The 18217-nt window shown below is 38.3% G+C and overlaps 1 protein-coding gene across 1 annotated transcript in view; it reads left to right on the top strand.

Moving 5' to 3' along the window:
* The window catches only part of EGLN1 (egl-9 family hypoxia inducible factor 1), a 48100-nt gene that overhangs the window by 23408 nt on the left and 6475 nt on the right, over positions 1-18217 (top strand). The window contains exon 2 of the mRNA XM_042796222.1: positions 15953-16072. Within this exon, the coding sequence (XP_042652156.1) occupies positions 15953-16072 (120 nt within the window). The remainder of the gene's footprint in view (positions 1-15952; positions 16073-18217) is intronic.

Here is an 18217-nt window from a genome sequence, read left to right as displayed (position 1 = left end):
CTACTAGTGGTCATTTGTTTCTTAAAGGAACGTTGTGGTCGGATATGTAAGTAGTGTAACAGTTTGAAATATTCCTGGCTTGGATCCCTTTTGGTCATCCAGGTGGTCAGTCTACAGTCTGTACCACAGACTGGACCGTTGCCTGTTTTCTCCTACGTCGCCTGTTTCACAGTTCGGATGTGCGTATGCCCATTATGCAGTCCTGTCCTAGGATAGCTTGCTGATTTAAAGCATGCGTACACTTCACAAGACTGACTTAAGTAAAAGTTTAAAAAATTTAAATTAATTGTTTATCTACAGGGGGGCTCAGACTTTCTCTCAAAAATTATTTTAAAGTTACGTATGATTTTGCCACCTCTTCTATAGTGAGGGGGTGTAGTTCACCAGGGATAGTTGCCCTTTCTTTGCTAGACAGACAGAAGAGTGAAATATGCAGTTTCAAAGCCACAAACTACCAAAAAGTGCTTTATTTTAATATCTCCCATATTTTTACTTTAGTTTATGTAGCAAATTTGTAACAAACATCAGGACAAGATTATTTTCAGTACGTTTTAGTTTTATTTTACTTAATGTTAAATGGGTGGCATTTTGCTTAAAAACTGTTTCAGAGAAGTGTGAGGAGGGAACCTTTGAACAGGTAAGAGTCACGCTCATATATTTTGTCAGGCCATTGTATAAATCAAAAAACCCGCAGCTCTTAAGTTACAAACCTCACTCCCTGTTTAGCTTCTAACCATCTTTCATCTGTATTCCCTACATGTGCTTGCTGCTCCTGCTCAGTTTTCCTCCTGTCCCTGCTCCCCTGGAGAGCTCATTCTGCAGCGGCGGGTCCCTTTGCCGTGGAGGGAGAGGAGGAGGAGGGCGAAGGAGCTGGTCCTGAAGGAGGTGGGCTGCCCCTGGCAGGGGTGCAGAGGACGAGGCTTGCCTCAGTTGCTGCTCTCTGCCAGGTACTCGGCAGTTGCAGGCGCCCTGTCGATGGGCTATCTTCCACGAGGACTGCGGTCGAAAGATAAGAGACGCGTGCCTGTCAGGAGATGCCAGTTTGACCATCCATGCCCTATATCTAGTCGCAAATTGAAGCCAGATGGAGTTGTGTTCATCTGAAGTGACCTTCTGTATGAACTAGATGTTACACCATCCCTGAATTGTGGGTTAAAGCCATGTCTTTTTGAAGAGAACCCAGTCTCACTGTTAAAAAACAAACAAACAAACAGAAAGCAAAAAAAAATGCAACAACCAAACCACAACTTAAAATACAGTGAAACACAGTGTAAACCAGCCATCATTACTGTTCAAATGCTGATGACCCACTCTGCTCAAAACTTAGACTGTTTTTGCACTCTGGCTAATTAGTTTCAGATTCCAGCAGGTTGCCTTCTCCTGTTTGCTAGATAGGAGTTCTTCCTTACTGGATATCTCCATTTCACATGAGTATTTGTCATCTGTGTTCATACCATTATGCATTTGTTGTAAATAATCAATAATGGGTGTGTATATGAAACTTTAAAATTTAAATAAACTGTGTTTTTATATACCATCCACCTTCTGGCAATCCAGGAACTCTGAGCCAGAGGTTGCATCTGGACCTCTGCTTGTAATATGCACAGATGGATGGACATATTTGTCATTAATTTATGTAATCTTGATTTAAAAGCCATTTGTACTTTTGGCCTCTGCAACATCCTGTAACAACGAGTCCTGCAGTTTGATTAGATGGAAAAGGAACTTCCTTTTGTTTAAAATCTACTGCCTGGTGATTTCAGTGTCTCCTAGACTCTGTATTGTGAAAACTCATTTCCTGGTAGGTTTTGTTTTGTTTTGTTTTTTCTTCATGGTTTTAAAAGTCTGGCATTTACTTCCATACATTTTTCAACTGGAACTCTTTCCCTTCTGAACGGAAGAATTGTAGTCTTTTTAGTATTTCTTTGGGTGGGTACTGTTCCATATTTCTGGTCATTCCTGCTGCCCTTCTGTGCAGCTTTCCTGGTTCTACTAATCCCACTTTAAGGTAAAGCGACTAGAATTACAATATTTAATGTAAAAGTGCATCACGAATTTGTGTGCTAGCATAGTGATACATTCTATGTTAGTTTTCCCTGTCTAATGATTTATGACACTTTAGTTGCCTCTACTTCTGTGCCAAGATGATGTTCTTAGGAGAATGGCCTGTATTTATTTACTACAGTTTTTCTTCTATCCAGTTTGGGATGCCATCACTGTGTATAAGGAGGCTTCCTCCGAACCCCAGGCTATTCCTTTGCACTTACTCTTTCCTGAATTTCACCTGTCATTTTGTCATCCAGGCACTCTGTAGTCAGGGCTAGGATGGATTATGCAACATATTTTGATATTCCATATAAACACTGTCACTCTGCTGCTCACTCCCTTTTCCTAGGTCATGTATGACAAGTACAGGTCCTGTGGGGATCCTGCTGGTAACTCATCATTTTTCACTGAGAAGAGGTTTGCTGTAGTGAAATTCCTGTTGCAATTTACTATTTTATTGCTCTTTGCTTTGCCTGTTCCAGTACTTTGGGATGCCTTGGAAGTAAGATCCATACTTAAAATAGTTGATACTTAAAAATTTACAATTTTTGCATTAAAATTAATGCCTTGAGTAAATTTTTATTAAATCTCCATTATAGCTTGGAGAAAATGACATGAAGTGACTCCCCAAGGCCTTCTAACACCTGGCACAGACTCAAGAACAACACAGGAGTTCCTAGACTGGAGTCCTGACTTTGTCATTTTCCTTAGTGAAAATAGAAAACGGGAGCGGTCTCTCTCATGAGCCAAAGGCTACTCCAAAATTATGTTGTGAGCTATATAGTAATAAGATAAACATATTTTTAACTATTTAGTCCTATAACTTTATAAAGAGCCTTCTAAACATGGAAAATAGTGTTCTTCTGGAGGACAAGAAATGTAAATGAAGATCCTATCAACTAGCTTTATTTTCAGTTTAGTCTTCTCATATAGCAACATGAATGTTGCAGGGTTGTTTCTGACTTCTTACTGTGCCTTTTACTCTTTCTACACTCACATCCTGCTACTTTGAAGGTACACACCCATTAAAAGGCAAAGCTAGTAACAAATGATCCTTCCTCACTAGTGAGACTTCAGCTACTACAGTTCAACAAGTAATAGCTCCAAAGTGAAACCTCAAAGAAAAATTGCCTTTGAATGAGTGAAAATTCCAAAACACCTTTTTTTTTTTTATCTCTTCCCCCTGAGTTTGGGTACAGCTTTCTAGCAGGAGCAGAGGAATTCTTCAGGGACTCGGTGGGAAATGGAATATGCTGGTGATGGGAAGATGGAGTCCCTTTGAGATTTCTCCCTTTGAAAAATCTTTTTTGCTTTTTTTCATCATCTGCCCATCATTTGCAAGGAAGGGTTATCTTGGCTTGGGAATCCTCAGTTAAGGTTGCCTTTACAGAGGAATTGAATTCTTGTTTTCTGGAGTATCTTTAAATCATCTTGCTCATAGCTGCATAGCATTGCTTGTATTGATCCTGGGAATAAAATGTATTGCAGTCTTTTTACTGGCACTTTAGGGTTTGTGTGTGTGCCAAGCTGGGGGACCAGTTGATATGCTTGAGGGCAGAGCTGCCATTCAGGGAGATACAGACAGGCTGAAGGTAGTTAGCTTTTTGCAAGGCCACTCCATGTGAACATTTTATCTGGGAGACAGATTGTGTGAGCAGCCTTCTGCATACAGTGGGTGGCTGTGAGCATGACAGTATTGTGCTGTGTGTGGAGCGGTGGCTTTTTTCTTCTTTGGAGTTGCAATTCCCTGTGCTGAGAGTAACCTCTGAGGTCTGAAATGTTTTGTAGTGTGGTTGATTAACGGACTGGAGGACACAGAAAAGCAATTATAGCTGATCCCTGATGGGGTATCTCAGTCATTAGTGCTTGCAGCTTCATTTCATTGGGGTTAGTAACAGGGCAGTTGCAATTAAAACCTCTGCTGTGGAACTTGCTTCCTTTGTTATTGCAGCATGTGGTTGGCAAGTGCCTCCTCTGTCCATGGGTCCTTACCCGCTCCTCTCTTCCCTCCCGCCTTTCTTTGGCTTCAGAATTGGTTTTCCTCTTCTTTGTTTGCACACTTCTGATCAGATGAAACCTTAGAGAGGCTACAAAGTGAGTTTTGGGGTCTGTAGTATCTTTAGTGTAGAGATACAGGCCCATCTACTACACAGAATAGAAGTTAGTAAATCAGTTGGCTGCCCATGGGTAATCTCCTAAAATGCTGTCTCCTGTTCAAAAACTACTATCCACTGTTAGTGTACAGTAACAGATACATGTTTTAGGAGTTCTGTTGTTTATTTTCAGTAATGATGTAGAAATTTCATTTTAAAATGTGGTCTATGGCTGAAAACTATACTTCTGCTAACCCTGAAGTGATTGCCTGCTGATTTGAAGGGGAAGTTGATTTCTTGTATAGAAATCTGGAATCTAGTAGTTTGCAGAATTTATTGTTGTTCTACTTGTTCCTTAGTTCTCATGATACTCATTATTTTTCCCCATACGATAATACAGACTTGTCAGTGCTGCTATTCCTTCTGGTGTCTGCTTCTCTTTCTTCATCTTCCTTTAGTTTCGCGGTACATCATCTGTCCATCAGTAATTTCCACTGCTGTTGCTAAAAACTATGATTTCATATCCTCGAGTTGTTTCAGGGTGTTTGCAGACTGAGGCAAACAGGTTTTCTTTCATCAGTTATGTTCTTGCAGATATTTATTTATATATTATTTTTTCTTCTTTTTTTTGATCACAACTTAAAGCTGAGAACAGGCTTTGAAAAATAAAACTTAAGCTCTGCAAATCTTGGCTGTAGGTTGCATAAATACGTCCTATGGAACAGTCCTCATCGTCTGATGTGGCGCCTCTCTGATCTAGACTACTTCCTGCTAATCCCTGCGATCTCCCCCCAGTGAGTACAGTAGACTGTAAAGCCCTAACCATGCTTTGGTTTACCAGAAAAGTTCCAGATGATTGGGTTTTTAAGGACATCCAGAAAAACTTTTCTGCAGAAACATGAGAGAAAGAGGTGTGCATATCCTGTCTTGAAATCCATTGTTTCTGGGTGGTATGTAAAACAGTGTGCTTCCCTCTTTTTTTCCTAAATGTGATGCTTTTGGGAAGGTTTAAGTACTGACTGCATGCTAACTCAGCCGGTGTTAGGATTTATAACTTTCTGTGTGAGCATTTGGAGAGAGAGGTCCTGGTTCTGTGCTCTTCTCAATGATTTGAAGGAGGAAAAAAAAAATTGATGGCAAGTTGTTCCAGAGTGGGTTTCTTCTTGTTCCTGTCAGGTTTTGTACAGTGTGGCTGTTCTGCTTACATCATCCCTTTGCGTGGAGTTTGGGTTCCATCACCATGTGATTTTTAGAGGAGAAATTTGGAGTTTGAGGTTAGCATCCTACTTCTAACCAAGATACTTGTTGAGTTACAGACAGTCATAGCAACTGACAGGAGCCTTGACAGATAGCATCAACAGGTTTTTTAGTTGTTCACAGAAAAGAGCCAATCTGTGAAGAATCCTACTTGCCTTTTAGGAAGGGTGAATAATCTGGTGAATATATAAAATATTTATTTTTGTTATTGAAGTAGTGGCAAGGAGGAAAGTAGGTAACTTTTGCCTAGATTGGTTGTTTTTGTAGCAATTTCCTAGTGCCAAGTATAAATGGACTTGGAACAAACCAGGTGGGTTCCTTTTAATCAATTGATAGTTGGTAATGCAGCACGTTTTACTTTTCCCAAGGTGTGAGGGCGATGTATTTTTCCATCATGCTGGTCTCTTGGGGCATAAGTGGTTGTGACTGATGGGGAGAGTTGGAAAAAAAGCCTGCTGGAGCAGCACTAGGGAGCTGAGCTCTCTGCAGGAGGTCCTAACCTAAAGACGATCCTATCGCTGCCATGGATGTAAATTTGCTGTAGGGTCAGATGAATTCGAAGTTAAGAAGATAGTGGAGCTTTTGTATTGGCTGGCCAAGGAAGGGCAGTTTCCTCAGGTGTTTCTTGCTGCCTGGAGTGCATGTTGGGTACATTCAGATCTTTCTCATGCTCACGTGGCTGCGTGCTCCTAGAGCAAATCCATCACATTCCTGAACTGCCCTCCTCCAGGAGTTTCACCAAACCGGCGCAGCCTCCCTGGCACAGCAGCATGCCTCCTTAACCTGAAATAACGTGGCTGGCACTGTGGGGACATACGTGGAAGGGGTGGGGTGGGTTCTGGAGTCACTTTTGACTCGCATGCCAACGTCAGCAGTCCTGCGCCTGGTGTTCGTGGTCAGCCTGTAGCTCTGCGTGGCCACAGATGTTCCACAGGGCTTTCCCCAAGCAGTGCTGGGAGCCCAGCACAGCTGGAACGCCAGCAGAATTGTATAATGACTGCTTACGTTTGGACTGGGTACACTGGGTGATCTGGTTAAAACCAAAAAAACCCCAATTGCTGTTTTATAGCATATGGGAGAGAGGCCCTATTATGGTGCGACGGTGGGATTGTAAAGAAGGGCTTGGATGAAGACAGTTTATATGTGAAAGCCCATAAAAAAGAGTATGGGTAGAGTCAGCATTCTTGGGTTTAAATTGTAGGTGACTTGAAGGTATATTACAGACTGTTCATTGCTATTTGGCTTTAAACTTTAGTCAGACTTTCATGCAGTGTTAATATAAATTAAAGCAGTGCTTTATCTATTAGCATTTCAGTGAATACTTACTTGTTGTTTTTTTTTTTTTAAATTTATAAATAATTAAAAAGAATTGTCTGGATTCTAATAGTAGGAGCGAATGCTATAGTGTCTGGTGTTAAGTGTGGAATGCTGTGGGCATGCTGAATTATGTACATCCCCTTGCAAATATCATTAAAAAACTGTTTTAAAAATAATTTTCCTCAACATACTGTTTATGGCAATAAATACTTCTGTGGTTAAAATCTAGAGGTGGTAGCTGAGACCTTGACATGGACACTTCAGTAAATGTTCATGTAGATACAGTAAATTTAAGATACTTACAGTACACAAGTACCTTTAAGTATCTGGCTAACCACAGTACTAAACATGCAGTCTTATTACCATGCAGTTGCACAACATTCAAAATTATGTACAGATATATTTCTTTCAAGCTAAATTTCAGTTATATGGTTATTTTGCTCCTTAAAGTAGAAGAAAAACTATAGTTTTAAGTAAAAAATGAAGTAACTAAAATCAGTCCTTTTTTTTTCCTAGTATGTAGCATAACTGTCATGTACAGTTTCTTATCTTCTAGAGGGAAAAAGTTCCAGGCTTCTCAGTATGTGTAGTTTTGGGGGGGAGATTGGTAGGGATGATGGGTGATATTCTTCAAACTGCAAATCTCTTAGCCGTTCACTTTCACAGATATTACAGTAAGTTTTTGTTTAAAAACAAAAAAAAAATCACCCCTCGCCCACACCACCCTTAATTGTTATGATTTCTTCCTCCCCAGCCTCTCCTGTATTAAGTATAAAAAGTGTCCAGCTTTGAACTTTGGGCTAGTGCACATGCTTTATTTTTAAGGTAATGTAAGCTCAGTTTCCATCCAGTAGATCTCGCACAACTAAACAAATCCACTGATGGTGTGTAATGATCTAAAAATAGGTAACCATGCTTTTTCATGTGTCATCCATCAGTGTGCCTGCTGATGTCATGTGGTTGGCTCAGGAAGTCTGATGTGCACAAACTACTGTCAGAATATATTTAAAGTGATGTAACTAAATGAGACTTATTTTAGTGCACTGTTGTAGACTGCTTTAGTGTTATGTTATTTTTAGTTCTTAAAGCTGTTGCTTCTCTGCACGCTTTCTGAATGATTAGTGATGAAACTAATAAGTTGACTAATCTTATGCGAGAGCAGAACATTCTGCTCCATCTTGGGGAAGAAAGTTTCAAAGTACTTATTTTCTAAATGGTATTATTAATTTCAAAGCATTTATGATGTTAAATTAAAAACAGACTCTTAAATTTTTAAAATTGCGTTGATCGACCGACTTCTCTGTCAATTTTTTGTACGGTGCCAAAACACTGAGTCACAAGTCTGCTTCTCTTGGAAGGAATGGGGAGTTATCCGTGGAGGTCAGCCAATTCTACAAACACATTTTACATGATTCAACAGTTGTTTGGATCTGAAGTGTACCGGTCAACTTATTTAATCATAATGTAGACAAGTTTAGGCTGACACAAATCAAAGTATGCTTTAAACCCTTTTCAGCTGTAAAGTCAAGTGTTGTGTTTGCTCCTAGGCTTTTAACAGAGCACTTCCTGCCCCTGGTGACAGTGCTTTTCATCTACTTTCCGTGGGAAGCCTCAATTAGGTTTGGGGGATTTTTTTGTTTGTTTGTTTGTTCAAGGTTGTTGAATTTTTAAGTTTGTAGTAGACTTTGATATCAAAACTATCAGAATGTGTCATGTTGAACCTTAGGGGAGCTATTAGTGCTTTGAAGCACTAACATAGCTTGAATGTGTTCATATTAAATATTTTATTTAAGGGAATGCAGGTGGTTTAGGCTTGAAGACATTGTTTATATTCAGAGATGCATTAGATACACTTTACATTTTTTAAATATTCCATTTAAGCCAGTGCACAACTCTGTACTTTTTCTCAGATTTAAACCCAGTTTTATTTTCCTAATTTATTTTCCTAATAAGCAGTTAGATTAAGTTAGTGGAAGCTAGGCCTTCATAGGATTGTGTGACTTCAAGGGTATTTGCACTGATTTCACTGATTCAGTCTTAAACCAGCATCTTATGCTTAAACTGGCACAATTTGGGCAACAGGCATGTCCTACCTAACTTGACTAGTAGCCTGGAAAATGCCAGTGTGTTAACTATTAAGGAAGATAACAATTTTTTTTTTTTTTTTCTTCCCTGAAGCTTATAAACTGACTCGGTGATCTCTTTGCCTTTGGAGATTTGAGACTTGCAACTTCACAAGCTCAGGTACAGGAGAGCAGGGACAACCTCATTAATGTTTAAATGTTGTTATCTCAGTTTAGTAGCAGTGGGGGCTGCAGGACTTCAGCTGTTGGGAAGTGTATTTTAGGTCTTCCTGTTATGTCTGCCCATAACATTGGTTTTAGTCGCTCATCAGTTCACCTTTTGAGATGCATTTCTCGGATTGCCCTGCTTAATGGCTCTTGCTTGATAGTTTCATGGGAGCTTCTCTATCCTGTGTAAGTTTTTTGTTTATTAGATGTATTTGTCAAAGTGTGAGCACATCCCACATTCACAGAAATTTCCTGACTATCAAGACTTAAGCAACTGCAGTTCTGGGTTTTTTCCTTTGCCATTGGGAAGAACTGGTGAATTAGCCAAACTTGAATGCACATTTCTTCAGTGATTCAAGAGCTCATGAACACTTCTTAGAGCCTTTGGGCATGCATGAGTAAAAGGAATGATACTTGGAAGTCAGCTCTGTGTGATCTTGCTGCTGGGAGCGCACTTAGAATTGAACTGTAAGGGGGAGTACCAAACTTTATGTAGCTACAGCAAAAAATACCTGAGCTTGTTGGCTAAGTTACATTCAAGGTGTTTGTATTCAAAGTCCGTATGGATCTTCTGGCCTTAGAGTGCTGGGCTGAACATGGGCACCGAAACAGCATGAAAGTTTCTGCCTTCTGATTTGTGTCAATTTATTTGGACGTGTGAAGTGAATATTGTAAGCAGGTAAATGTCACATAAAACTGAAGACAAGAGTAGAGCAGTGGTTTAATTTGAAGAGAAGTTGAAGAGCCTGCTGCTGAACTGCTAGGTTGGCAAAGCCTTCTCTGAACCTCAGTCTGAGAAATCAACACCTAATTGGCAAGTTAGAAATAAACAACATAGTAAATGTATTAATCTGTTGTGCCAGACTTTTGATGGTATGTTACGTTGCTTGATTTTGTATGCTTATGAAATAGGGTTCTATCAAAGCAAGTAGAAATCCTGTATTGGCCATTGCCTGGATAGGAGGGAGGGAGGTCAGGATACCATTAGTTTCTGAACTCCCTAGAAGCTCATGGAAGATATAATCTATGTACATAGCCATGTGCTGATTCTATTTATAGTGTAAGCAGCTATGTCAGCTCTCAGTTTTTCCTCTCTCCCTTCCTATGTGAGCTCATTTTTCATCTCAGTTCTCAGTTCAGCTTGCCTTCCCTTCGCCAGCTCAAGAGCTGGCAGCTTTGCCAAGCCTGCTTTCCTGTTAAAACTTCTGCTGCTACCTTCTGCAGCCAGAGGAGAGGGGTGACCCGTGCGTGTTGTCCTTGCCCTCAGTTGTTTTTTCCTAGAAGAGCTGCTCCCTCTGTGCTTGCCAAAAGATGACCGAATAGCTGGTATTTGAAGTAGTTTAATTTTGGTTTGGGTTTTTTTGTGTTGTTGGATTTGGTTGGTTGGTTGTTTTTGTTTCTGTTTTTTTTTTTTTTTTTTAATCTGCAGCTGGGTGTTTTATCATATTTGCAGAAAAAAAAAAAAGCAACATAAAATAATAGCTCATACTCCTTTGTTAACAGATAAATTGAATGGCTGTGGTGGTAACTTCATATTAGGAGAGAGGGCTTAGATAATTGATTCAAAGCTGCTGCAATGCGTCAGTCTGTTAGCTTCTAACTCAAATTTACAGATTCCTGTTCTCTCTTGGGGACATGTGAACTATTGCGTTGTTTAATTTTTAAGACCATAAGTAGTAGTTTTCTTTCCTCTTGCAGGTTCTCCACTTGACAGTGATTGCAAGGCATGGATTTTTACTGAGGGAATCTTTGCAGGGGCTGATACTTCTCTCCAGCTTTTCTAGTTTCACAGTGTTAACTTGTGTGAAAACTTGGTTCTCTATCCTTGCTTACTAGATCATGGAGGATATCAGCATAAAGTTTTACTCAGATGAAAGTTAGTATGGAAATACTTGGATTAGCTGTGTCCCAAAGAGTTTATTTTACCCCTTTCAGCTTCCTCTGTTTTGGCTAAGGCTGACAGAAGTTTCTCCCCATTGATACTTTCTTTCTGTTGCAAGTTTCTGTCTCTGCTTGTGAAGAATTTGTAGGAGAAGAGTTACGAATACAAGACAAGCAATACCATGTTAGCATGTTTAAGTTGGTAATCTTGACACTGCTCTACACGAGGTAGTAACAATACAGCCTTTTGTCCTTCAATTTGATTATTTTGTACACCTTGTGAAAAATCATACTGACGTGTGCGTAAACTGAAATGTATTTCCTCAGGACTGTATTTTGTCAGGGATGAACAAATTCTTGAAATAGAAATACATCACAGATGGACCAAACTGAGAGAGGTCAGATTTTTTTTTTCCTTTGCTTTGGTCCTTCATTCCATTGTGGTGTTTTTTTCTTTCTTTAAATAATGTCAGATGACCCATGCCAAGGATTTCCAGTGAAGTCTTTGTGAGAACATCTGATAAATTTTGGTAGGAAGTCATCGGTCTTGCGTTTAGACATCTTGTTTTGCTCACTGAGATTTGCAGTTCCTTCGACAAACAGCAAAAGTGACATCTCCTTGACTGATGCAGCTTTTTTTAGTCCGAACTAAACAGTAAAGTTATTTTACATTAATAAACTAGTATGACAGAACACATGTACTCTCTCCATTTTATGGTTTTTTTTTTGTTGTTGTTGTTTTGTGGGGTTTTTTTGTTGTTGTTGGTTTTTTTTGTTTGTTTGTTTTTGTTTTTTGTTTTGTTTTGTTTTTTGTTTTTTTCCCCCTTAAGGAATTTTACGTTGTCATGTAACTGGTGTTTTCCCCTCCTTCCTAAGAGCTTGCTATTACTGCTTCCTTTTTTTGAAGGAACAATACTTAAACTTGTAGGAATCCAGCTGTGAGAGGAATGGAGAGGACAGAGGAAAAGCTTCAGTCTGTTTCCCTGCAGGTCTTCCTTCTTTATGTATGGGTGAGGCAACCATACTTCGCTGTGAAAGGATGTTGAGGCTACTCCCAAATGAAATCACATTTTCAGCTGTACTGATGTTCTGTGCCTCCCAGGGTTGAGTGTTTTAGTTGATGACTCTTTACATAGTGAACAAAATTGTATGGACTATGGATTATTCCCTCTGATACTACCTTCATGCTTTTAATTGTTAACTAGAGTAATGGCTGACACACTAAGGATGTGAATGCTTAGCAAAAAATCTGTGATTGCAATTAGTTCTTCTGTTAGCAACTTCATGTTGCTCGTTTGGGCTGATGACCTAAAGTTAATTTTCTCGAGTTAAATATTTGCAAGTAGGACATCTGTATGTGAGTGAGCAATCACAGCTTAAGTGTGCAAGTACTTTGGTTTGATAGACACAAGTTGGGCACATTGCAGAGTGGTGAGGGCACTTTTGTGCTTTCTGGGTTACTCATTTAATTCCAGAGTTTATCTCAGGACAGCGCTCATGTGCTAGCCATGAGTGCTCTTGGGTTAAAGAAGGTTAATATTAAAAATGTTTGCAAAGGAATATACTGGGTGAACAAATCCAGTGTGATTTAAATATATTCTTTGCAGAAATTAAGATTAAAAACTGTAATGCCCAAGAAGCACAAAAGGGGAGACCTCCTTGTCTATTAAGAAAATGCAAGTAATACCTTGAACTGAATTCATCAATTACTTTTATGGGAGAACTGATCAGACAGGTAGCTCTGTGTTTTGGAGAGCTAACAATGTTATTGTTCATAGTCTAAAATGTTAAGGAATCTTAGATGCTCTGGACTCAAATGCCTGTCTCTCTTGACTTCCATTAACAGTGTTTAACAGAAGGGGGGAAAAAAAAAGCTGCAAACCTAAAATTTTTTCTCTGCTTGACATACATGCATTTGCTTGCTTATTTATACTGTAAAATGTTAAAATAACAACAAAAGCATGTGACTTCATTATTTACCTGGGTCACTTTTTTGTTCATTTCATGTAGGAAATCTTGCAGTACATGACAGTTTGACACGAACTCGCTTCATATTGTTTCACAAAGCAATGTGTTTTCCATGTCCTGTAAATTGTTAAGTTTTGTGACTTTCCTTATCATAGTTCAACTGGGGAGAGGGAATTGTCACAGTAGCTGGCAAAAGCAATGTATATTATGCTACACTGGCCGATTTGCAAATTTGTTTGCTTTCCAATTTGCTCCTAAAGGCTGAGTCATTCTTACTGTTATAACAAATACATATTAGATAAGTTATCGCAGCAAAACTGTTTCTCGTCTCTTGCAGTTGATGATAGCAGAAGTTTCAGACTACAGTTAAAAAAACAAGAGCGTTTTGAAAAACATTGATAGTATTTTAGACTCAAATGATTGTATGAAAAGTTTCTGATACTGAATATGACTGCTCTTCATGTGAAGTTGATGACAACTGGCGTTTCCCCAGGGTTTCCAAAGTGCTGCTGATCCTCTTTCTTGAGCAACATTGATGTTAGGGATTCCTTTCTTGACTTCCCTTCAGCAAAGAGAACAAGTACACATTTCAGTACCTTATAAAGGAAACTGTGGCAAGGGAAGCATAAGTTTGCATCCTATAACTGCAGAATTATCTTTTTGAGGAACAGATGACAACCAGTCGTGACCTTGGAAAAAACCTTGTATTGACCAGAGGCACCTGGGAACTGTCCTAAACTCTTAACATTAGGGTTTTTTAGCTCAGTGACAGATATTTAGGTCACTTATGTGCCTGAAGATGTTTGAGTATCTGAGCCAAACTCCTTGTGATCTCAGTGAGAATTGACATTGCTCTAGCTACTTGGTTTCAATGTTTTCTTCATTCTGAATGAGTTCTGGTAGCTGTTTCATGCAGATGTTGAGCAAGAATTAATGTCAGAGTTTAATTCACATGACACTTCTCAGCAAAGCCCCTGTTAGGGGGCTGTGTTTTGGAGAGTTAGGCGTGCTGTGACAGGATTGGACCTGGATCTGCTTTCAGCACTGTGGGTGTTCCACGAGACCTTGATAGGATTCATGTGGTACGTGGCACTTTTTTCAAGAGGGTTAGCTTTCAGTGGAAACCAGTTATCTTCCTCTTCCAGCCCAGCTTCGCTTTTGTTTTGTTCCTTTTTTCTCCATAAGAAAGGAAATTACAGAACTCGTATTACATTATTTGGTATCTGTAACTCACTGTTTTGATTTCTGTGGGTTTATTTTCCTGCAGCAAAACTGATAAGTAATGACTTTGCCGAATATTAGGTCACATTTCTTGATATGTGTCATATGTTTACATAACGTGAGATCTGTAAAGATGACTACACTATGATTACAGTAAAGGGATTGAGAAGCTGAAGTGCTTAATCTCAAAATCACAAAAATATTTGAGTACTCTTCATACAGCGTAGTCACTTCCATCTCATGTGAATGAAGTTTGGCTTAGTTTTTAGGGTTTTTTTTTATAACCATGGTGCTACTGTTTGGCAAATACTATATTCTGATTTCTGCCTGGAAGGAGCTACCAAAAAATTGCTTCTTCCCCTAGTAGAGTATATATGGAAATAAATATTTTTAAAATGTTTGCTGCTGTAGTGAAATTCATTCTGCTTACATGTGCTATACAACTATTCTACTGATTGAACTGCAAGTACTTTAAACTTTCCCAGCCTGTTCAAAGCACAGTTTCTTGCAAATAATGCAAACTGGAAAGTTTTATTTGTTAAAATTTTAAAAAGGGGGAAAAGAGGTTTAAAAGTATTTCAAATCAACTGTTTCAGTGCCTTTTTTTTGCTTTATACTGATAATTTAATGTGATGGGTTACTTTTTCACAGTTAACACTTTAGTGGGAAAACTATTTTTGGTATTTAATGTAAGAGAGGTGAAAGAGTTTGCAAACCAGAGGTCTGACTTGAAATTCTAACTTAACCAGGCTAAATCTAGACTGGAATGATTGCATTTAAATTGTGGGGGTTTTTTAGACAGCAGACATTCACTGAGGGTCAGTAGAGTATTGGAGTGTTGGTAGAAACTCACTTTCCTGCTTTTCTTTTAAATTCATTTTACGGCTTTTTTCAGATAGGATATTATCATTGCAGACATCTGAGTGCTGTGATGGCAGCAGGTGATGTGGCCTTGAAAACTTTGTTTTGATCTCTTTCAAAAACCCGAAATGATTACTGTTTCCAGCAAATGAGTAAAGATATGGGGACGTGCCATACAACAAACTGGCCATGTGAACTGATAGCTAATCAAGCTAATCAGGCCATCTGTTAGCAAAATGGCCAGTTTGTTTCACACGCACGTCTGCATGTCTGAAGACTCAAAAACCAAACCGCCTTTTCTATAGGGGTCTTTCAAGTCAGCTGAGCTAAGTGCAGCATGGGAACTTAACTATGCTACTGTACTGGGAATCATTTGATCTCAGAAGGTTATTGCAGATTACTGTTCAGTGTCTGTTTTCAATTTCTCACTTCTTGACTAAAAAGGATGTTTTTGTTGTACATGTAGGATTGTTTCAGCAAAGGTTCAAAGACCTCCTATGTGCAGGACAAAACACAAACCCAAGAATGTACTTGGAGGGATTGAGTAAGATGAGCTAATGGTCGTGTCTACAAAGTCTCTTAAAAATAAAGTTTGACACTACTTTTCAAGGAAGAATTTGCATTGGAAACACGGTGGGGGGGGAAGCTGTCTGTGAACTTGAGTCTGGAAAACAAGTATTCACATCACAAGGAGAAGATCATGCTACTTAATTACACACAAGACATTTTTCCTCTCTTGTATTTCACTCAAGGGAGGGAAATCTGAAGGATTAGTCACAACATGGGAGCAGACCCACCTTCTGTACCTTAATTAACAGTATTCCTCTCAATGTATTTCATACCTTTGTTGTAGACATCTCTTTGTATTCCAAAGTAGTTTTTAACTAGAGAGAAAACACAGACTTAAAAATTATTTTCCCCATTATTTCTAATGTATTTTTTCTGTTGCTTATGTATCAATTACTTAGGAATTATTACAGATAAAATTAATTACTGTATTTGATTCTTTGACTCTAGGCTATGGTGGCTTGTTATCCAGGCAATGGGACAGGATACGTGCGCCATGTTGATAATCCAAATGGAGACGGAAGATGTGTTACATGTATATATTATCTTAATAAAGACTGGGATGCCAAGGTATGCAATGATTTTTTTTCTATAACTTTTTTTTACCTATACTTGCTAATGCACCTTTGCTACAGGTCTCTGTTCACATCCTATATCTGTCCCTTGGTTGTGTTCTTACATGACGTTAACTGTGGGTATCATTCCCCCCCTGATTCTGCTGTTGGTAAGAGCTGCTGGAGATGAGGCATTTATTTTCAATGGTTAGAATGATGCCAGAAGGACCTCCTTGACAATGAGACTGAAGGAAAGTTGCATTTTTTTCATGTATGTTTCTTAATTATATGTGTAAGTATCTACTAGTATCCAAGTTTCATAAATACCTAATTATGCAACTTATTGTACACATACACAAAGAGTAAATAAAGAATATTTGAAAGTTAGTTGCTTTTAGTTTATTTCTCCTTATATTCCTCTTGAATCTTGAGTTTATTGTTTGTGTGACTAGATTACTTAATTGAGTATGCTTATAGGAAGAAAGATGCTGTATCTTGGGAGCAGTTTTAAATAAGCCAAGTGTTATGGTTATTACTATATCAGTATAGTTCAAAGCAGCACAGGTCTTTCCATCATCATAGATACAGGATGTAGAATAGATAAGGATTTATAACACAGTTCAGGTTGTCTAGTCATTTACTACCAGTGACTCTAAACTCTCCATAGGTGTAGTGACCATGATAAAGTATCTTTTTAATAAGGATTTTCCTAGCAATTCAGTGTGACTAGGTAGATATGAAGAATGGATGTAGCTAGCTGGCTATAGTGAAAGCATGAAAGAGTAATGCAAAGATAGCTTTGTTTATTCCTTGATTGCTGTGCAGTTGGCTATGGAGAAGTTTATTCTCTCTTGTATATATAAAAAAAAAGATAAAACTACTGATACTTCTATTGTCCTTAGGAAGTAACATGTGGAAGAGCATGTAAGCAATCAGTTTCTGTGAATTGGGTACACCAGATATGGATAGCAGAGGTTGCAGCTGAGAGATTTTTTTGTTTGTTTTAATTTTTATTTTCTTGAATGCTGTCCGTTGCTTTTAAGAGCTGGATGAGATAATGAGGCTGATAACAAACTCCCATAAAATTGGTAGATCGGAAACCTGAGTCAGAAATGGATGCACTTGACGCTTTCTGTTCCTGACTTGCTCTTTGAAATATCAAATTTGATCCTTCAATTAGAAAATAAATTACTAGCCTTTTTTTGCCATGATAGCATCTCTGCTGGACTGAACGTCTTAAACTGTAGCTTTGGGGCATTTTTAGTTGATTTTTGGTTTCTCTTCTGGAAAAAAAGTAATACCAGAGTGTAGAAGTCAAGCAAATTCCATTTTCACAATAACTGAAAAATTTACTAACTGGATATTTAATTTATGAACAAAGTTATTTAATTTCCTGCAAAATCTATTTTAATTACAAATTAATATATTTCCAAGTGTATTGGTTAGCAAAGAAAGAACCTCAAACTTTCTTTAGGAGAACAAATTGATCTAAATCGTCACTTCTTATTCTCCGATTTAAATCACAATTAAAAACCAGTCATTTATATCAATTTACCTTGTTAGTGCTTGCACTGTATGACATGACAGCCTGTGGTGACTATCTGTAGTAAGATTTAACATCATCGATACCATCAGTAGGAAGAAGTTAATGCAACTTAAAAATAATTAACCCCGCTTACTTAGGCTGCTTTTCACAGCCTGGAAGAGGTCTAAATTGACCAGGAGTAGCACAGATTCAAGCTTTAGCTTGATGTTTCCTAGTCCTTCCTCACCTTAACTACAGAAACATGCCATAAACTTCTAATGATGTTAAATGAAACGATCTCTTTAATGGGAAAGGGTGAAACTTGGATGTGAAATACAATGTTTGTCTCATCTGTATTGGCATATTCTTCGTCACCAATCTGAAACCACAGCTTTTTGCTTAAACATGAATGAAGGTTAATGTTGGCAAGCATTCTGAAATCACTCAGTGAAAAATATATAAAAAGTTTTGTTGAATGGAATGTACCAACAGAAAAGCTGTAGATTCATAATTTCTGTAGAATCTGGTAAAGGCTTTTATTTCAGTTCCAAATGTCTGAAATATTTTCAAAAGTGATATTCAGTGCTTTTAAATACAATGAGACATTGTTTTCAAGCACTGTTTTAAAATATTTAA

This window comes from Tyto alba, unplaced genomic scaffold (assembly GCF_018691265.1).
Source record: "Tyto alba isolate M040663 unplaced genomic scaffold, T.alba_DEE_v4.0 Super-Scaffold_22, whole genome shotgun sequence".
Taxonomy (NCBI): domain Eukaryota; kingdom Metazoa; phylum Chordata; class Aves; order Strigiformes; family Tytonidae; genus Tyto; species Tyto alba.
The sequence above is the reverse complement of the archived record's forward strand: the minus strand, read 5'-3'. Positions and strand labels throughout refer to the sequence as shown.